At 47.3% G+C, this 21,444-nt stretch overlaps 1 protein-coding gene across 1 annotated transcript; it reads left to right on the top strand.

The window, feature by feature from the left end:
* Positions 1 to 313: 313 nt before the first annotated feature.
* LOC133097238 (cytochrome P450 27C1) lies at positions 314 to 20,831 on the top strand. The gene is made up of 9 exons (XM_061199145.1): positions 314 to 574; positions 6,538 to 6,728; positions 7,475 to 7,674; positions 9,022 to 9,231; positions 9,992 to 10,155; positions 13,415 to 13,581; positions 15,055 to 15,133; positions 15,651 to 15,854; positions 20,643 to 20,831. The coding sequence occupies exons 1-9, from the start codon at positions 314 to 316 to the stop codon at positions 20,757 to 20,759; spliced, it is 1,593 nt and encodes a 530-aa protein (XP_061055128.1). The 3' UTR covers positions 20,760 to 20,831.
* The last annotated feature ends 613 nt before the right edge of the window (positions 20,832 to 21,444 follow it).

Here is a 21,444-nt window from a genome sequence, read left to right on the forward strand (position 1 = left end):
TTTTTTTTTTTTTTTTTTTTGGCCATGCTTGGAAGTGGCGTTGACCTTAAAACTTTTTGATCTCAAAGAACGCTTAATTAATCTGATGTGAATAAAAAATAATAACCGCTTCACTTCTCTGGCAGTCTAATCGCAGACCACCCCCTTTCCCCCAGCCTTAGGGGAGGGAGCGTTTAATAACGGTCTGTGTAAACTGATGCCCAGGCCGTAGGAGTTCGCAGGAGCTCTGCTCGAACAAGTTAAACCAAGCAACGAGCAAAGGGCAGCCCTCGAAACAAAAAACTGCTCAAACCAACCAACGCAGAGGATCGCAATGGCTCTGCTGGCGCGGATACTCAAAGCCCGTCTGCGCCCGGCGCCCGAGCGGGGCCCTTGGCAGCCTCGGCCCACGGACGCCAGGCTCCCGGCGAGGGCGCGGGCCGAGGACAAAGGAGCCGGGCGGCCGGGGGCGCCGCGGGCCGGGGGCCGGGCAGGGGGGCCCCGGAGCCTCGCCGCCATGCCGGGGCCCCGGACCCTCGCCAACCTGGTGGAGTTCTTCTGGAAGGACGGCTTCAGCCGCATCCACGAGATCCAGGTAGCTGCGCGCGGGGGACCGGGAGCGCGAGGGGGCTCGCTCCGGCGGGAAGGCGCCGGGGACGAGGCCCGGGGAGGGAGCGCCGGGAAGGGAAACCCGGGAGAGGATACCGGGGAGGGAGCGCCGGGGAGGGGATCCAGGGAGAGGAAACCGGGGAGGGAGCGCCGGGGAGGGGATCTGGGGAGAGGATCCCGGGGCGGGGGGAGGAGCGCCGGGGAGGGGACCCGGGGAGAGGATCCCAGGGAGAGGATCCCGGGAAGGACGCCAGCAAGGGAACACCGGGAGAGAGCGACGGGAAGGGAACCCGGGAGAGGAAACCGGGGAGGGAGCGCCGGGGAGGGGATCCGGGGAGAGGAAACCGGGGAGGGAGCGCCGGAGAGGGGACCCGGGAGCGGAAACCCGGGAGGGAGCGCCGGGGAGGAGACCGGGGGAGAGGATCCTGGGGAGGGAGCGCCGGGGAGGGGATCCGGGGAGAGGATCCCGGGGAGGGAGCTCCGGGGAGGGGATCCGGGGAGAGGAAACCGGGGAGGGAGCGCCGGAGAGGGATCCCGGGGAGGGAGCGCCGGGGAGGGGATCCGGGGAGGGAGCGCCGGGGAGGGGATCCGGGGAGAGGATCCTGGGGAGGGAGCGCCGGGGAGGGGACCCGGGAGAGGATCCTGGGGCGGGAGCTCCGGAGAGGGGACCCGGGAGAGGATCCTGGGGAGGGAGCGCCGGGGAGGGGACCCGGGGAGAGGAAACCGGGGAGGGGGCGCCGGGGAGGGGATCCGGGGAGAGGATCCTGGGGAGGGAGCTCCGGAGAGGGGACCTGGGAGAGGATCCTGGGGAGGCAGCGCCGGAGAGGGGATCCGGGGAGAGGAAACTGGGGAGGGGGCGCCGGGGAGAGAATCCCGGGAAAGGCTCCAGGGAGGGCACCGTAGAGGGGCGCCGGAGGAGGGGGTCACGGGCAGGGGCCGCCCTGGAGCCACTGGGCCCCACGCGCCGTACGCTCCGGCGGGCGGGCCTGCGGAGTCGGGGCGCGGGGAGCCGCCGCCCGGCCTCCCGGGACCGTCCCGAGGGAGGCCCGTGAGGAGCACCGCTCCCGCGGTGGGTGAGGAGCCATGCGGGTCTTTACGCGGCCGAGGTCCTTTTTGTTTGTGTTTTATAATTGAAAAAAAAAACAACAGCGAGGGGTTCGGAGGCTCCGAGTTATGTAATCTCTAAGTGATGGGAAGACAAACGAAAGTTCGTGAACCTCGGCGTCAAGCCAGGTCTGGGCAGGGACTTAGGAAGGACCCAACCGGTCCAGCAACCCCGTCGGAGTGTTGGGAGCCCGCTCGTTGTACGGTGGCTCATCTTGACCCTGAGTTTTGCCCTTCCCGTGCCCACCTCAAATCGCGTCTTTCATTGCAAGGTGACCCCCACCTTTAAGCGTCGTCAAATCCATTCGCTCCCATTTGCTATGGCAGCTGCTCGCCGCTTGCCTCCGTCACTTTCTCAGGGCTCCCTCCCCAGCGCCCGCTGTGATCTCTGGGACCTGGGCCTTTTGACCTCTTCGGAGAACACCCTCCTTCCCCACTACTCACTTCTTTTTGTTCAAAGCTCACCCTGCAACCTTCAGAAACTTCTCAGAGGAAGCTTTTTGTAACCACCCACCTGGGTCTTGCTCATTCGTTCATACATTCATTCCCTCAACCCTTAACCTACATGATGGTGCAGAGGCCACGGCTACAGCTGGAGAAGCAGAAACTTACTTCATTGATAGAAACAAAACAAAACAAAACAGTGGAGCAAAAGGGGCAATTTTAATTTGACTGAAATTCCAGTTGGCCCCTCCTCTCCATGCCCCACGTGAACTCGACACGATTTCTTCCCGAACATGTTTCTAGGGGTCAAAAATGATTTTTTCTGTTCCACATGGAATCTGAACATAAGATATCAAGATGATAGTTTTCAAATACGGTAAAAAAAAAAAAAATTGTTATTTATTTATTGACAAGTTCAATACAGGTTGCTCTAGACTGGATAAAGTTCTAGTAAAACCCTCTCCCCGTGCTCTCCAGGTCACCCCTAAGGCATTTCTAAGGAGGAAGAGAATTATTCTGTTACCTCAAGTCCAGTTTCCTTTCACTCGACTTGTAATCACAGAATGCTGTCTCACAAGGGATTCATCTATAGGGTCCAGGTCTTTCACTTTACATGTGGAAAAGGCCCAAAGTGTTGGCTCAGTGACTTGCCCACAGTCACATAGCTGGTTAGTGGCAGAGCAGACACAGTGATCAAGGTCGCCAGGTATGACAGAGCAGGAGGGTCCTGCGTTACATAGCAGCCCTTTCTTTACAAGCACCTGTGGAATCTTGGCCAATCAGTTCTTCTCTCTGGACCACAGTTTCCTCGTCTGTGCGGGAGTCTAACAATCCTCATCCATCTCACGGGTTATTGTGAGGTCGTGTGATCAGGGCTGTGGAAGGGCTTTGTAAACTGTAATAATAACCAATACATAAGAAGAATGAACAGTTCTGGAACACTTTTCATGTGCCAGGCACAGTTTTAAGTCCTCCATGTGAGGTAATTTCTATTATTTCTCCATTTTGCAGGTGAGGAAACTGAGACACAGTGGAACCTAACTTCCCAAGGTCACCCAGCTAGTAAACTGTGAGCCGAGATTCCAACTCCAGAGTCTGTGCTCCAGCTGGCTACACAAACTGAGTTTGTGGCTGACTGTGTCATTCCTTGGCCCTCCACCAAAAAGGGCCATAAACTACCTGTGTCCTTCATCTTGTTCTTTTTGCCCCTTGGTCAGTGGCTGCCTTGTCTGACTGTGCCCATTCAGTAGCTGGATTTGCCCGAGGAGTGACCCATCTCCCAGTAGTTCCAGTAACAGTCATCCTATCAGAGACCTGGAGAAATACCCTTCTGGGGTCATCTGTTTGTTAGGCAGAGTGATCCCTTGGCACCTGACACATCCCAGTTGAGTCTGAGTGTCTTCATCCCCAGGCAGTGGGACTTCAACCAGGTCCACAAAGAAGCAAACAGCTTCTACCTGACAGCAGAAGAGTGGAGAGATGACAGACCCTCTGGCCTGCCATTTCCGTGGTTGAGAGTTGGAGTGATAAGAAATGTTGGCAGATGCCAAAGAGGGACGTAGTCATTTTCCCCATGCTTAACCATGCCTATGTCATGCTTTTTTTTTTTTTTTTTTTGGCCACACCGCACAGCATGGGGGATATTAGTTCCCTGACCAGGGATCTATCCCATGCCCCCTGTATTGGAAGCATGGATTCTTAACCACTGGACAGCCAGGGAAGTCCCCATGCCTATGTCATGCTGAGCCATGCTGGAGGGTACTTTCTCTCCTTCCTTCTTTAATTATTTAACTGGACTGTTTAATCCATTTACATTTATTGTGATTTCTTTTTTTGGTAACAACTTCATTGAGATATAATTCACATATCATACAATGCTCCCACTTAAAGTATACAACCATCACCACAATCAATTATAGAACATTTTCATAACCTTAAAAAGAAACCCCATATTGTATTCTTTAGCTATCACTCCCCAACCCTCTCATTCCCCCAGCCTTAAGCAACGACTAATAATTTACTTTCTGTCTTTATAGATTGGCCTATTCTCGACATTTCATATACATGGAATCATATACTATGTGGTCTTTTTTGTCTGGCTTCTTTCACTGAGCATAATGTTTTCAAGTTTCACCCATGTTGTAACATGTAATAGTACCTCATTCTTGTTTATGGACAAATAATATTCCAGTGTGTGATAGACCACATTTTGCTTACTTATTCATCAGTTGATAGACATCTGGATTGTTTCTACCTTTTGACTGTTATGTTTTCATTTCTTTTGGGTATATATCTAGGTGTGAAGTTGCTGTGTCAAATAGTAACTCTGTATTTAACCTTTTGAGGAATTGCTAAACTGTTCTAAAGTGGCTGCATTATTTTATATTCCACCAACAGTGCTAGAGGGTTTTGATTTCTCCACATCCTTGCCAATACTTGTTATAACCTGTCCTTTTGATTATAAGCATCCTAGTATGTGGGAAGTGATATCTCATTGTGGTTTTGATTTGCATTTCCCTAATGACTAATGATGTTGAGCTTCTTTTCATGTGCTTATTAGACATTTCGATATCTTCTTTGGAGAAGTGTCCATTCAAATAATTGCCCAGTTTTTAAATGGGTTATTTGTTGTTGTTTTTTACTGTTGGGTTGTAATAGATTTTTTATATATTCTAGACAAAAATCTCTTATCAAATATGTACTTTGCAAATATTTTCTCCATTCTAGGGATTGTCTTTCACTTTCTTGGTAATGTCCTTTGACATTATGCACATTTAAAAATTCTGATGATGTCCAATCATCTGTTTTTTTCTTTTGTTTCTTATTCTTTTGGTATCATATCTTAAGACACAATTGCCAAATCCAAGGTCATGAATATTTATCCCTATGTTTTCATCCAAGAGTTTTGTGGTTTTAGCTCTTGCATTTAGTCTTTGGTCCACTTTGAGGTAGTTTTTGTATGTGGTGTGAGATAAGGGTACAAATTATTTTTTGTTTGTGGCTATCCAATTTTCCCAGCATCTTTTGTTAAAGAGGCTATTCTTTCCCATTTAATTGTCTTGGCACCCTTTTTGAAAATCCATTGACCTTAGATGTATGGGTTTATTTCTGGGGTCTCAATTCTATTCCAATGATTTAGATGTCCATCCTTATGCCAGTAGCACACTGTCTTCATTACTTTTATAGTAACCTTTGAAATAGGGAACTGTGAGTCCTTCAACTTTGTTCTTTTTTTAGGATTGTTTTTGCCGTTCTGAATCACTGGAATTCTGATAGAGATTATGTTGAATTTATGGATCAGTTTGAGAAGTATTGCCATCTTAATAATATTAAGTCTTCCATTCCATCGACATGGAATAAATAAATTCCATTTATGTAGGTCTTTCATTTCTTTCAATGATCTTTTGCAGTTTTCAGAGGGTACGTTTTACACTTCTTTTATTAACTGTATTCCCAAGTATTTTATTCTTTATGATGCTATTGTAAATGGAATTGCTTTCTTAATTTTATTTTTGGATTGTTCATTGCTAGTGTGTGGAAATACAATTGAATTTTGTATATTGATCTTATATCCTGCAAGTTACTGAACATGATTTTTAGTGGATGTCTTAGAATTTTCTACACGCGAGATCATGTCATATGTGAATAGAGACAGCTTTACTTCTCCCTTTCCAATCTGGGCGCCTTTTCTTTCATTTTTTTGCTGGGGGCATTTTTACAGGTTTATTACAGATTTCCCACAGGGAGCTTTCTTCACAGGGCAGGCTGGGCGGCTGCTGAGTGTCTGAATGAAAGGGGCAGGCAGAGTCTGTTTGACTCAGGACAGTTAAGACCCTGCAGTTCATCTACAGCCACATTCCTCTCACATTGCTTCACACAGCTAAGGTTTTTTTTTAAACACACATCTTTAAAGAACTAAGAAAACTTCTATGAATATGATTAATGATGTGAAAATATGTTTACCTCAGGAATACTTAAAGCAACCACTCTTTTTTTGTTTTAATTAATATTTATTGGAGTAGAGTTGATTTACAATGTTGTGTTAGTTTCTGTTGTACAGAGAAGTGAATCAGTTATACATATACATACATCCACTCTTTTTTAGATTCTATTCCCATGTAGGTCATTACAGAGTACTGAGTAGAGTTCTCTGTGCTATACAGTAGGTCCTTATTAGTTATCTAGTGTGTATATGTCAATCCCAATCTCTCAATTTATCCCTGCCCCCTCCTTTCCCCCTTGGTAACCGTAAGTAAATTGGCTACTCTGATTCAGTTCTGCATAATGCAGAGCTTCCCTTTGCCCCAGTTTTCTGCTCCCCTAACATCCAGGAATGTCCGTGTCAAAGGTATATCATATCTGTGTATTTTTTCCTTTTTTGATTTCTCCATGGTTTTGCAGCAGAAACACACACGGGAATATGGAAAAATCTTCAAGTCTCACTTTGGTCCTCAGTTTGTAGTATCTGTTGCAGACCGAGACCTGGTGGCTCAGGTGCTCCGGGCAGAGGGGGCCGCACCCCAGAGAGCCAACATGGGGTCCTGGCAGGAGTACCGAGACTTACGGGGCAGATCCACCGGGCTCATCTCCGCGTGAGTATGTGAGGCCAGGCTGAGCCACGAGCAGGAGCGGGGAGCCCAGGGACACCCCCCCTCCCTGAACGCTGGGCTCCTAAAACCAGCTATTAATAAAGCACAGAACTCCCAGTGGAATAGTATCAAAAGAGCCTCACGTGTGATCTCCTAAAATCTCCTAAAACCCTCTGGGAAGAGATGTGGTGGCAGGGACAAGGTGGGGATCCCACTAGTCGAGTGATGGAGAGGAGCCATTTTTCAAGGAACGCTTTGTGGCTTTAGGTGTCCATTCGGTGACCACTGCGGGGGCTGAAGCTCACAGAGCCCATCTGTGCACAGGGGTGAGGGTGGTGAACTGTTTTAGGAGACCTCCAGGAGGGGCTGTGAACTTCAACATTGATCGCCATGTGATGGCGTTCCTGCCTTATAACAGGCTGTGGTTATTATACACCTCTGTGTCTTCCAAGAGTGAATCGGTACAGTCTCAGGCAGGGAGGAGAAAACAGAGCATCTGCAGATACCCTGGTCCCAATCCCTTTGGTTTAGAAATTCAATTTTTGGCTCTTTTGATATACGTGTCCTTACACATGAACTGGGGAGTAATACCACACTCCCCTCTCTTTGCAGTGTCTGTCCTGTCTTCATCCCATTTGGACTGGCAGATCTTGTTGACTTTATTGCTGGGAAATTTTTGCAGAGATACTCTGAATTCCTTCCTAGAATATCACTATAAGTAAGGTTGTTTGGAATTCACTTTATTCTAGGGAGGGTGCACAGTGGCTCAAGATGAGAAGTGTATTGAGACAAAGAATTCTGAAACCGAAAGATGTGGCCATTTTTGCAGGAGAAATCAACCAAGTTATTGCTGATTTAATTAAAAGAATCTACTTCCTCAAGAGCCAGGCAGAAGATGGGGAGACTGTGACCAACATCAATGACCTTTTCTTCAAATATTCAATGGAAGGTAGGCGAACTCAGGAGGTGGGGAAGATGGAAGAATGGACATTTACCAAAATATGGTTGTTATCACTCATTGAGCATCTGCTGTGTCCCAGACAATGTGCTAAGCCCCACACATACGTACATGTAATTGTCACAGTGCTAATGGAACCAGGTTGACCGACACTGTTTTACAAATGGGGGAACTGAAAAACTAACCCCCATTTTTAGTGGCAGAAACTTAGTTTCAAATTGAGGTCTCTCTAACTCAAGAACCATGCTCCTAATTACTACACATTTTGTTTTAGCATAGTTTAAAAAGCAACAGGAGTCTAGAGGGCATGTACTACAATCATTCTAGCTTTTAAAATCCATGTTAGATGGGTAGCACATTCCCATGGTTCAAAAATCAAATCCAAAAAGTACTCATGGAAAAGTCTCCCTCTCTCCTAACCCAGCTAGGTCACCAGCTTCTTCAAGGGATATTTTATGTACATACAAAGAAATACGTGTGAGTATTCTTTTTACTTAAAAAAAAAATGGTAGCATACCAAACATTTTTTCTGTACCTGAGTTTTTGGAGAATTCTATTAGCTTTCCCATTTTTATTTTTATTTATTTATTTATGGCTGCATTGCGCATGGCATGCGGAACTTCCCTGATCAGGGATGGAACTTGTGCCCCTTGCAGTGGAAGCGTGGAGTCTTAAACCCTGGAACACCAGGGAAGTCCAGATTTCCCATTAAAAAAAAAAAAAAAGTTTCTTCATATTTAATTTTTAAGTTAACTTTTTAAAGTTCTGGTATTAATGCTCTCTAAAAATAGTAACAAAATCAACAGAGAAGTGAGTTGTAAACACACTGAAAAATCCTGCCCTTCCCTGGTTCACAGAGGCCCTTTCCTCTGCCCCGTTAGCTCGTCCTGGGGCTCCCTGATGTGCGGCCAGGAGGAGCCACCTTTCAACTCCCCAAAGTTGGGCAACTGGCTGAAAGGTTGGGAGTTCTGCCTTTTGGGTCTTGAACAGACTGTTGAGCTGAGGGCGCACTGAGGCAGAGGGTTTGTCAGCATTGAACCCACAGCGCCCTGGGGGTCAGGACCTGGTAGAGAAAACCTCACGGGTAGGCACCTGGACCACTTTTTTTTTTAATTTTTATTTTTTTGGCTGCACTGCGAGGCTTGTGGGATCTTAGTTCCCCGACCAGGGATGGAACCCAGGCCCCCTGCAGTGGAAGTGAGGAGTCCTAACCACTGGACCACCAGGGAAGTCCCTGGACCACTTTTGAAAGTTACATTTATGGCCAGGTATCATATGTTGATGCTGTGAATAATCTAGAAGAAGAAGAAGAAGGGTTGTAACCTCTCTCCCGTGCAGGAGTGGCCACCATTCTTTACGAGAGTCGTCTGGGCTGCCTGGAGAACAGCGTCCCGGAGGCGACGATGGACTACATCGAGGCCCTGGGGCTCATGTTCTCCACGTTCAAGACGTCCATGTACGCCGGTGCCATCCCTAGGTGGCTCCGCCCGCTCATCCCCAAACCCTGGCGGGAATTCTGCAGGTCCTGGGATGGACTCTTCAAATTCAGTAAGAGAAGAGTCAGGGCACCTTTTGTAGAATCAGATGGACCTGACTTTCCTCCTAGTTGTGTATCTAACACTCACGCAGACAGTGGGTATTACTGCAGGGGATACCCCAATGGAGTTACATGCTATTTGGACTCAAGAACTTTTAGATTGGTTTCTCGAATGAACAAAAAGCACGTGGGTTGTGACCACAAGTAACGTGACAGATTTCTCACTTTTTAAAAAAATACATTTATTTATTTAATTTATTTATTATTTTTGGCTGCATTGGGTCTTTGTTGCTGTGCGTGGGCTTTCTCTAGTTGTGGCGAACGGGGGCTACTCTTTGTTGCGGTGCACAGGCTTCTCCTTGCGGTGGCTTCTCTTGTTGTGGAGCATGGGCTCTAGGTGCGCGGGCTCAGTAGTTGTGGTGCGTGGGCTCAGTAGTTGTGGTACACGGGCTCAATAGTTGTGGCTCACGGGCTCTAGCGTGCAGGCTCAGTAGTTGTGGCATGCAGGCTTCAGTAGTTGTGGCACGTGGGCTCAGTAGTTGTGGCACGTGGGCTCAATAGTTGTGGCTCACGGGCTCTAGAGTGCAGGCTCAGTAGTTGTGGCGCACAGGTTTAGTTGCTCCGCGGCATGTGGGATCTTCCCAGACCAGGGCTCGAACCTATGTGCCCTGCATTGTCGGGTGGATTCTTAACCACTGCGCCACCAGGGAAGCCCTGAAGAGGCGATTCTTAACCAAAACTTCTTTCAAAAGAAACACTGTTTTCAAACAGGCCAAATCCACGTTGACAACAAGCTGAGGGACATACAGTGCCAAATGGACCAAGGGGAGAGAGCAAGAGGGGGCCTGCTCACGTACCTCTTCCTCAGCCAGGAGCTGACACGGGAGGAAATCTACGCCAACCTGACCGAGATGCTGCTGGCCGGCGTGGACACGGTGAGCTCTCAGCTCTCCTTTCTTCTCAGCAGAGCACAGTTAAAGCTGGGGGCCTTTCCGAGTAATCCGACAGATGGCAGATACTTTAAGAGGACCATGCTTGTTTGTACTAGCTGAACGTCTGCTTCACTGCTGAGGGTCTCCAGGAGAAAACTCAGCCTTTTTTCTTTTCTTTAATATAAACTAAGGTGCACGATGAATTCTGTAAATAACATAACCCAATTCTATTACCACACACACAAAGTAGCAATATGTTTTAAAGTTTAAAATTATTCCTGATTTGCAAACATTTCTCCATTGTTTCATAATATCAGAAATGAAGGGACTTCCCTGGCGGTCCAGTGGTTAAGACTTCACCTTTCAATGCAGGGGGTGCGGGCTCGATCCCTGGTCGGGGAGCTAAGATCCCCCATGCCTTGCGGCCAAAAAACCAAAACATAAAACAGAAGCAGGATTGTAACAAATTCAATAAAGACTTTAAAAATAGTCCACATCAAAAAAATCTTAAAAAAAAAAAAAAAGAAATGAAGAGGGCACAGACATTAAAAACCCTCTTATTTATCATTTAAAATATTCTGGGCTATGGAGAACTTCCCAGTTCATTTGATAAAGTCAGCATAACCTCAAAACCTGCTAAAGAAAGCATAAAGAAAGAAAAGTTTAGTAAGCAGTTTGACTTATGAATATGTACGTATATCAATTTTAAATCCTAGTGAATAGATTCAGTTAGTGTAGCAGATGAATAATACACTATGACCAACGAGGGCTCAATATCAGAATGAAACAAAGCATTGCCCATTGATTTGGAGGGAATTCCATACCCTATTACTAAGTGAGAAATGAAGATGCAGAAAAGCGTGTACATCCTGTGTTCCCGTTAGTAAAACAGTGGCCCCCGTCCCATCTGTCCGTGTGCACGTGTGTATCGCTAAGTGACTGCTGGGCGTGGAGGAAAGTATGGAGCCTGCACACTGGACGGTTAACGTGGGTTCCTGGGCTGGGGCGGGGCTGGCACGGGTGTGGAAGCCAAGTTCCTTCCAAAAACTTACGTATAATCTGATACATTTGCTCAAGTATAAAAAATGATATACTTGTGGGTATATGTACAGAAAAAGTTTAAAATTTGCTAAAAGAAAGTGGTGAAATAAGAAAAAGAAGGGCCAGGCTTTTGGTAATTGGTGGAAGAAAAGTCAGTTGAGTGAAATAATGAAGATTAAGACAGTAAATTTGGTGATTTACTGTGTCTCCAACGCACATCTGTAAGCACCCTTCTGTTCACACGGAATCCTCTGAGGTAGGTGTTATTGTCTTCATTTAACAGGTGGGAAAATGAAACAGCTAATCTTGCCTCAAGGTTTTTCCTTCACAGGAGTGCTTCCCGGACTTGAGGAAAGCACAAATCTCCGTTTTAGAGGTAGACAAAAACCCCACGGTTGACATTTTTATTATGAAGTCACTTAAACATGTAAAAGCAAAAAAACTTCACATAAATTCATTATTCTTATGGATCATCTTCAACAATAAAGCAAAAAGTATATGAATTAAATACAAACTAAACAATGCGGTCAATGCAAGCGATGAAAGTTCTGATTAACCATGTGAATGTGACAGTGTGGGTTTGCTTGAGTGGAGAAGCAATGATGGAATGAATGGCCTTGTATCTAAGCTGATTCAGATGCGTGCTACTCTTGCCCCCTGGTGGTAACTCAGAGCATCACCGTGAGATGGAGGGCAGAGAGGACTCGTTCCTGCGTGAAGGGAACATCAGGAGAAAAACTCTTGAACCTTCATGCTCATTTTTTAAAATGTTATTTTAAAAAGCCAACTTCACTGCAGCATAATTTATGCACAATAAACTGCATCCATTTAAACGGTACAATTCGATACAGATTGTTGACTGATACAGGATAAGCACAGATGCAATCATTTTTGAAACCAGCACTGCAGTTAAGATCCTGGACATTGCTACCACCTCTGCAAGTTCCTCACCCCCATTTTAGTCCATCCCTCCCATACCCACCCCCACCCCCGGCAACCGCCTTCTGACACCGTGTCATCACAGTTTGCATTTTTCTAGAAATCAGTTTGCATTTTTCTAGAAATTTATATAAATGGAATCATACGGTATGTATTTTGTGTCTGGCTTCCTTCACTCAGCAAAATGATTTTGAAATTCATGGATGTTGTTGCCTGTAAAAGTAGTTTATTCTTTTTTATTACTGAATAGTATTCCATTGTATGGCTATACCACATTTGGTTTTTCCATGAAAATGTGATTTTAATAGAAATTTTCTGTTCTCTTCATAGGAAGCATCTAAATTATTTCCTTATCATTTATAAGGAAGAACTTGCATGTTACATTCTATATTACAGGAGAGCTTGCCCTCTAAAAATACATAATATCTGTTAGAGGGAAATAACATCAATATGGCCTACTTAAGTTAGATTTTTTTAGATGAAAGAAAGGGCACTTATACTGTGGGATTTCCTCGTTTACAAGAGAGTGAACTACAGTCACATAGATAATAGTATTGATTTTAGTGAAAATCTTGGAATCTAGGGTATAAAATAGAATTATTTATTCTCAATAACCAGAAATGTAATTCTTCAGTTTAGGAAGTGGAATAAACAATGATACTGCTTTGTGCAAATGCCATTCAATCCTTATATGGTGCTTTGCTTGGTAAGTGCATGGGAACGATGAGTGGACCAGTAATAGTCCTGTGACCACTCCCTTCCCTCCCTCTCTCCCCCATCTCCTCTAGATTAGGGCAACCAGAGCAGCCCTTGCCCAGCCATGGGCCTGCAGGATGCAGTTCTCAGGCTGATGGGCAGCCTCAGGTCCTTTCTAGCAAAACTCAGGTGACCCTTGTAGAGAAGGTCGAAGAAAGTTCTAGGCATAACTTCCAGGCTTGACCAGCATTCCTACGTGCTCTCAAACTCCATGGAAGAGGAGGCAGATTGTTCTTCAATGATTTTAAAAAGTTCCAAAATAATTTTTCCTGTGGCTCTTCATTGAAAGAGCCCTTGAATCCCATCGTTGATGTTACTTTCCAAAAATCTCTTTAGTTTTTTTCCAGGAGGAGTTAAGGGAGATCATCTTTTGTTTCAGTAAGACATAAAATGCTCCGATGGACTTATATGGGCATGGCTTTGCACCTGTGCTTATTCTCCCATGACTTCACGTCCGATGTTGCCTGCACCTGAAATCCTTGATTTTACTCACCCATGTGCCTGTGTCTGCCGGTTTCTTTATTAGACATCGTTCACGTTGTCCTGGGCAGTGTATCTCCTCGCGAGGCACCCGGAAGTGCAGCAGACCGTGTACCGGGAGATAGTGAGGAATTTGGGGGAAAGGCATGTTCCCACGGCTGCAGACGTCCCCAAAGTCCCACTGGTCCGAGCTCTGCTTAAGGAAACCTTGAGGTAAAAGGCTCACCAAAATTCATGTCAAAAACCGTGTCCGTTAAGCCTCTGATTCTTTATCACAATGAATGTGCTTTTGACTTAAAAACTGGGTCCTAAACCAATACTCCAGCGACCCTCGGTGGCAGAAATGTTTAGGAAGGAGGGACTCATGACCATTTTATTCCCTCTCTGCCCTTGACAGAGCAGCAGAAAGGCTACTCTGTTTTACAGTTGGAAATATTCATTTCTTCATAAAGATCTTTAGAGCCATCCTCGAACTTTGTACTCACTCTAGACATTTGTTTCATCAACTGTTTCCCAGTGTGCTCCTCTGGGGATAAAGCAGAACAAGACTGACTGTCAGGAAAATGTTCTGGGCTGAGCGGCCAGTTGCTAGACGTGCTTGCTGTGCTCCTCGTGTGAATCTCCTGGTCAGGGTGGAGACACAAAGTAGTGAGGCTTGTTTGCTTCCGGACAGGACTTTACTGACCCTGGGAAACGCCGGAGCATGAGGGATATGGGTGGTCTTGGGCAGGCTTGGGTGGGAGGTGGGATTAGGTGACTAGTGAAGGTTCTTCCTCCTGTGAGGCTCAGCATCGTGACCACAGCATTCCTCTGTGACAAGGAGCAAAGGTTATTCACAGAGTACACACTAAAATAATGCTTTTACACCTGACTTGATAATGATATTTCAAGTTGGATTGCATCTTCCAAAAGAAGAGAGAGAGAGAGAAAGAAAGAAAAAAGCCAGCTGTGTGTTAACTGGTATTTGTCAATTAAAGTTTATTCAGAGTTTTCGTAGGATCACTTCCCAGAGAATCCAAAAACTTATGTAGCATTTCTCAGAATCTATTTCTTGGAGCCCTGAGTCCTATGAACTATTCCTTGATAAAGGAGTCCCATGCTTGCATAGATTTCAGAAATTCAGCATTATTCCTCTTGGGACTTCCCCGGTGGTGCAGTGGTTAAGAATCCACCTGCCAATGCAGGGGACACGGGTTCGATCCCTGGTCGGGGAAGATCCCGCATGCTGCGGAGCAACTGAGCCCGTGCGCCACAACTACTGAGCCTGCGCTCTAGAACCCGCGAGCCACAACTACTGAAGCCCGCGTGCCTAGAGCCCGTGCTCCACAACAAGAGAAGCCACCACAATGAGAAGCCTGCGCACCGCAACAAAGACCCAACACAGCCAATAAATAAATAAATAAATTTATTTATTTAAAAAAAAAAAGAATTATTCCTCTTGGGAGCACAGTAGCATTTTAAAGGCTTTGCTTTGTGTTCTATACATTTTTTTGACTGTGAGGCCCCAGAATACTTGCTGGGCAAAGCTAGGGAGCCCATGAAGATCCTTGCAAGATTTCCTGGTTGAAACTGTACCGTGTGTTACTTTTTAGAAAATGAAAATGGCAATATATCCAGACTTCTAAATGTTTAGTAACATATTTTGAAAGTCACCACTCCCGTCCCGTCCCCGTTGGCTCTTTCTAGGCTGTTTCCAGTGCTGCCGGGGAATGGCCGGGTCACCCAGGAAGATCTGGTTGTTGGCGGGTATCTGATTCCCAGAGGCGTGAGTTTGGCGGACATGGCCGGGCTGGGCTGAGCAGGGGCGGTTGGATTGGAAATTTGCTTCCATATTTTGCATGTCCTTGTACCTAAGCAAATATCTGTAGATGTCCTTTTCTTCTGCATATATTTTTGTGATGAAGATGGGGCTTTAGGAGCAAGGAGATGTGGATTGTGTGATACTGCTCTGGCAAAAACAAAGGCAGATATTTCTGTAGCTCACAGGCCTATTCAACCCTCCCTCCCCCCGGAGGCCCCGTGGAAGCAGCAGTTCCCTCCAGGGAGAGTTTCTGAAGGACTTGAATTGCCTTCTCTGTGGCTGCATTGATGTCCATTCTGGGTAGGGTGTGAATTGAAGGGGGACCTGCCATCCTGGGTCTGCATGGCCTCTTGGGCCCTTACATGACTCCTCCTGGCCCGGAGCATCTCTGGAGGGTCGGTCCAGCTGGGGCTGTGGCCTCTGCTCTGCTTCCCCTTGATTAAGTTCTTTATTACTTTTCTGGTGAAAACGGTTTGCTCAGACCCAGCTGGCTCTCTGCCACTATGCCACCTCCTACGAGGATGAGAACTTCCCTCGGGCCAAGGAGTTCCGGCCTGAGCGCTGGCTGCGGCCAGGAAACCTGCGCAGGGTTGACAATTTTGGGTCCATCCCCTTCGGCTACGGGGCTCGAAGCTGCATCGGGCGGAGGATTGCAGAACTGGAGATCCACCTCCTCGTGATCCAGGTAGGGCCTGGGGGGCACCCGCCTGCGGGCTGGGCTTCGTCTAGGTGACTGGGCTCCATTGGATCAAGACTTAGGGGAAAACAAGGAAACAGGATTTTGAAAACTTTCAGAGCTTCCTGTTAAATCCCTTTTATGTGTTAAAATGCCTCCCCTCCCCCTGCAGTAGCCACCTCTAGCCCCATGGCCACCTGCCTTGTTTCTTTCCTCCTTGGAGTCACATGGGCAGAACTGGGATGTGTGTGTGTGTCCGTGTGTGTGTGTGTGTGTAGCGGGGGTGGGTGGTTACAGGAGCCCAAGCACTCCCACAGGGGTTCTGCAGAGAGGCTAGTGGAAGGTGTCCAGCAAGCGGCCCTCAAATATTATGGGCCATCCCGTCACCAGGAGCTCCTCGAAATCAGGTTCCTGGGCCCCGGCCACAGAGAGAGTCACTTGGTGGGTCTGGGATGGGGCTCTGGGCAATTCTGATGTCAGGGGTCCGTGGGCTGCACTCGGTCTAAGGAAGTGCACATGGTGGGGCATAGGGGCATCTCTACTCCTGCTAGTGGCCGCGTCTGCTGTTCAAGCCCTGGCCTCCCAGGCCTCCTCCCTTCAGAGCTTGTCACTGTCACCGCCACAATGGGGGAAGTCACGCTCACCCCCTGACGCCCCCTCAGCACCTCGTTTTCTGTGAATCAGCCTTTTAAACAGGGAGGTGGCTCTCAAGCTTCTTTGGGTTTCAAAACATCAGGAAGGCTTGGTTTTGGTGAGAGAATACCTTACGTGCAAATCTCCAAATGCTCAGGTGTTTACGTTTGCGCTTGTACAGTATCTGAGTTCAGGCTGCAGCAGGAACTAAATAACGTCTGAAGGAAATTTTATGAAAGAAAAGCCTGCAGTAGAGAAAATTCTATCCATTAGCCTTTCCTGCAGATTTGGGGAGCCTGCCATGGAAAACCTAGGCCCAAGGTTCGGGAGCTACTGTCATTGACTCCAGGCTTTGGAAGCACGAGGGGATGACCTGGGGACCCATCTCCCCATTTCACTGATGAGGAAGCTGAGGCTCAGGGAGTTGGAGCCACTTGCCACGGTTGCCACGTGGCAGGTGCAGGGCACGAGGCACGTGTCCTGTCTCCTGCCTGCATTTCCCCTCATGTCACCGAGGTGTTTCCCGCAGGCCGGCAGAGCCCAGGGCAGAGCACTCAGGGGTTGGGACCTTTACGGATGATGGCATCAGAGAGCGTAAGGGATGGGGAAGCCCGGCCGGCCTGTGGGGGATTGTGGGCATGGGGGGATGGTGGGCATGGGGGGCAGGCTTGGAGGGCTGGAGGAGGTGAGGGGCCACGGCCAGGGAGGTGGGCGTGAAAGGGGGCGGGGAGGACACCAACTGGGCCCCCCTGGCTCTGGTGGGGAAGCTCCGGGGACCTGGTGAGACCCGCAGAAGCGGCGCCGGCCTGTCCCTCGGTCGTCCCACCTCCGTGGGCACACGGGTGGCTGCAGCCCTCCAAGGCGAGAGGTGTCCCTTCCAGGGCAGCTGTCCCGGGCAGCGGTGGGCCCCATGGACGCTGGCCAGGCCCAGTCATGCCCAAGGTGAGAGGCATCTCCGTGTGGAGGATGGATTCCAACCCCAGCTCTGCCAGTTTGCGGTTCCGACACCACGGGCGGGCCTCTCAGCCACTCTGAGCATGTTTCCTCCTCCACAAAATGGGCCAGATACCTGCCTTTTGGGTGTGTGAGGAATAAAAATAGTCTAAGCAGAGTCTGTGTTGTCTGCATACCTGCTCTCAGTGTATGCTCATGGGGACTGCGTTTGGGAAGGTCCTGGCTCCGTCAGTGCTGCCGTGTGCTCCACAACCAAGTCTCCGACGGGCAGAGGCCATTTCCAGGCAGCCTTTCGGGGGGTGCTGACTGCTTCCCGGCTGCTTCCCGCTTCTGACGGCCTGGACAACCATAGCGGATGCTGAGGGCAAGAGGGCCAGCTGAGGGCACAGATGGTGGAGTGGGAAGAGGGTCAGAAACTGGGTGTTTGGTGGTGGTGATGGGGGTTTTATTTGTTTGCTACTATAACATACACGGGTACCTGCTACAGTTCTTGCTTCAAGAGCCCTCATTTCTACTTGCACAAGTACAGAGAGGGAACATGGTCTGTAATTGCCAAGAGAAAAAAATAAACAGAAGGCACAAATAAACAGTACTAGGAATGAGAAAGGAGACATAGCTACAAATGCAGTTGATTTTTTTTTTTAAATCAAGAAAATACTGCAAACAGCTTTTTTACCAATACATCTGAAGGCTTAGATAAAATGTACAATTTACTAGAAAAGGTGTAAATTACCCAAATTGACTCAAAAGAAAGAGAACAGACCTTGAATACACTGAGTCAGTAGTAAAAATATCTACCCACCAAATGTTCCAGACCTAGACAGTTTTATTGGCAAGTTTTATCAAACCTCCAATGAACGGGTGATCATCATCTTATACAAATAGAAAATAGAAAAAGGAAGTCTCACTTTTATGAGACTTGTATAACCTTGAGAGTCATAACCTGGAATGGATAAAATAAGAAAGAAAAACTACAGGCCAATCTGATTTATGAACAAAGATGAAAAATACCTTAAATGAAAAATTGGCAAGCCAAATCCAGCAAGAAATGCACCATCACCAAATCAGGTGTGCTCAGGAATGCAAGGATGGCCCACCTCAAGACAGAATTCACCACAATGACAAATTCCGGGAGAAAAATTTTATGACCCTCTCCCAAAATAATTGATAAAATTCAACACCCATTCATGAAGAAACTCTCTTAGCACACCTGTAATGGAAGGGCTTTCCTTAAGCAAATAAATAGTGTCTATCCCAACAAAACAGCGACTTATGCCTGTGGCCTATGGGAAGGGAAGGTTTGGCTTTAATGCTGCAATATTAATGTGTTTCCTTGAAATCAGGAACAAGACATTCATATTGCACGGAGAATGGTTAGAAGATACACCCTTGCTCCTTGGAAACTGGAGACTTGAGGTGGAAGGGGGGCCTTGTCTTTTTGCTTTGACATCTCCTGTATAGTTTTCATTTTTCAAAGAGCATGTACTGCCACTCAGAAAGGAAAAAGGCCCTGTGGGATGTTGGCCATGGAGTGAGGAGACCTGTGTGTGATTCTTTCCTCTGCCACATGGGAATGCGCGAGCAGTCCTGTGAGGTCAGAACAAAGGGTCAGAGATTAGATGTTGAGGTGAAGGCATCTCGATGCCAGAATGTTCTAGAGCTGCCTAAATACAGGTCATTCAGCTTGGCTCTCTAACAATGACAAAGTAACGATTTTAGCCTGTGTCTTCAATGCAGCCCTGCTCCCTGCCTGACCTCCACCCCCGGAGCCCCAGATCACCCAGAGGACCCATCAGTGGGTCTTGCTGCTTTACCTGGGAGACCAGGCTGGAGAGTCAGGGTGGGCTGGGGCATCTGCATGCCATGTGACAATATAGGTTCTCCAGCACTGATGCTCTCTTAGGAGGTTGGAACAGGGGAGGGATGAATGGCTGGTCTGCTACCCTGCACTGTCCCCACCGGCTCTTGAGCAAGGCCCTGCCTCCCCTCCAGGAACCAATGTAGTTTTGACAGAGGTCCTTAGAGCAGGTTGCCTTTTGTTCTCTAAGCCTAGAGGTGACTTTGAAAATCAAGCCTTGGCCATTTGGTGGGGAGATTAGTGCTTGAGGCTGGTGGATACTTAAGTGTTCTTTAAAACTTCCCAGTTTCACCCTGAGAGGTAGGGCTGCTTCTCCTTTTGAACTGCAGAAGTGAGAAATGGAATCAAAGGTGCAAATGAAGAATATTTAAATTAAAGACAGTGATGGATAAAGTCTGACAGCTGTGCCCCTGCTGTGTCCATACCACCACTGAAGTGGCTGCAGATTCCAAACCAGCAGGAACCCTGGAATTTCATTTTGTTCCTCTTTCCTCCTTGCTCCTTTGATTCCTTCTTTTTCTAGACCTACAGCGGAAGTCATACAGTTAGAACTTTGAACTAGCTAATAAAGTGTAAGTCATTTGAACATTCTGTTACTGAACAAAGTTCATGTGCCTGACGCACAGTGAGGCCAAACAAACCCAAATGTCAGAGTTTCAAGCAGAGAAAGGTTTATTGCAGGGCCAAGCAAGGACATGGGTGGCTTATGCCCCCCAAACCCTGAACTCCTTGATGGTTTGTGGGAAGAAGCTTTTATAGGCAAAATTTGGGGTAAGGGCTGCAGGGCTGATTGGTTGGTGGTAAGGTAAGAGAGTGGGGCTCCAGGAATCTTGTGCTCATCCTGAAGTTACCATCCTCCACTTGGGTGGGGGCCTTAGTTCTGCAGAAGTGCTCAAAGATACTGTAATGTATATTTCTTGAGGAGGAACCAGAACCCTGCCCCAAGGCTGCACTATTGTTTCTTGACTGCTCCTCCCTTGTTTCTGCATCCCCTCCCTTCCCTAATTAGTAACTGCTTGAGTCCCCTCTTTGGAACTCAGGGAAGGTCAAGGAAGTCGTATGTAGCCTATTTCCTCCAAGCAAGAAATGGGGGACATGGAAAGATTTTTGTGTCCAGGAGCCCCACAGGGTCCTGCTCAGTTTAAATTCTGATTGCGTATCTTTGTCCCATGGGCCCTGTTGCTCAGTGGACATGCTGGGCTCCTGTATAGGACCTGACGCCCTGTTTCCCACATCTCTCGTTCCCTCGGCTCCCTGCAGCCGGGGCTGTGACAGGAGTATGGGCACTCCAGCAGTACTGTGAATTTTCTGCTTCCCAATTTTGAAGTCCTTCTCTCTCTTTCTCTTCTTAGTTGCTTCAACGTTTTGAGATCAAAATATCTCCTTGGACTAAAACTGTTCATGCAAAAACCCATGGGCTTCTGATGCCAGGGGAGCCCATCCACGTGCGTTTTGTTAACAGAAAGTGAGCCTGGCGTTTTCACCCAGCTGCCAGACCGACACACACCAGGTGTTCGTGGGCCATGGATGATGGTGGGGGAGAAAAGGATCCCTTCTGGAGGCTGTCTTGGTTATAAATTGGCCTCCTGGTTTCTGGGAGACTTTGAAATCTTTATGCAAAGTAATGTGAGAAGATTGCTTTACTTTTGCATACCAGAGTTGCCTTTTTTTTTTTTTTTTGGAGAAACAGCTGTTGCGAAGCCAGTGGCACTGAATTCTCATGCCTCATATGGTGTCTTACCCTTGGACTCACTATTCACTTACCCATAGTCTCCTCTGCATTTGGGCCAGGAAATGTTGGCGTACATATAGATTCAGTGCTTGAATATACTTTCTCTAATACTGCATCCGGGACTGCCTGTTAGGATATAATTCCAACTTCTTGTTTTTAATTTGGAGAGGAAACATTAAGAGACCTCTGTAGAACAGACCTGTGGTTGCCAGGGGGGAGGGGAGGTGAGGGAGGGAAGGATTGGGAGTTCGGAATTAGCTCTATAGCACAGGGAACTATATTCAATATCCTGTGATAAACCATAATGGAAAAGAATATGAAAAAGAATGTATATATGTATAACTGAATCACTTTGTTACATAGCAGAAATTATCACAACACTGTAAATGAACTACAATAAAATAAATTAGAAAAAATAAAAG

This window comes from Eubalaena glacialis, chromosome 1, assembly GCF_028564815.1.
Source record: "Eubalaena glacialis isolate mEubGla1 chromosome 1, mEubGla1.1.hap2.+ XY, whole genome shotgun sequence".
Classification (NCBI taxonomy): Eukaryota; Metazoa; Chordata; class Mammalia; order Artiodactyla; family Balaenidae; genus Eubalaena; species Eubalaena glacialis.

Excerpts from the sequence above, each read along its gene's own strand:
- LOC133097238 (XM_061199145.1), top strand. The coding sequence starts at position 314 with ATGGCTCTGCTGGCGCGGATACTCAAAGCCCGTCTGCGCCCGGCGCCC. Across the intron at positions 10,156-13,414 it reads TGCTGGCCGGCGTGGACACG|ACATCGTTCACGTTGTCCTG; the intron begins GTGAGCTCTCAG and ends TTTCTTTATTAG. Across the intron at positions 13,582-15,054 it reads CTGCTTAAGGAAACCTTGAG|GCTGTTTCCAGTGCTGCCGG; the intron begins GTAAAAGGCTCA and ends GGCTCTTTCTAG.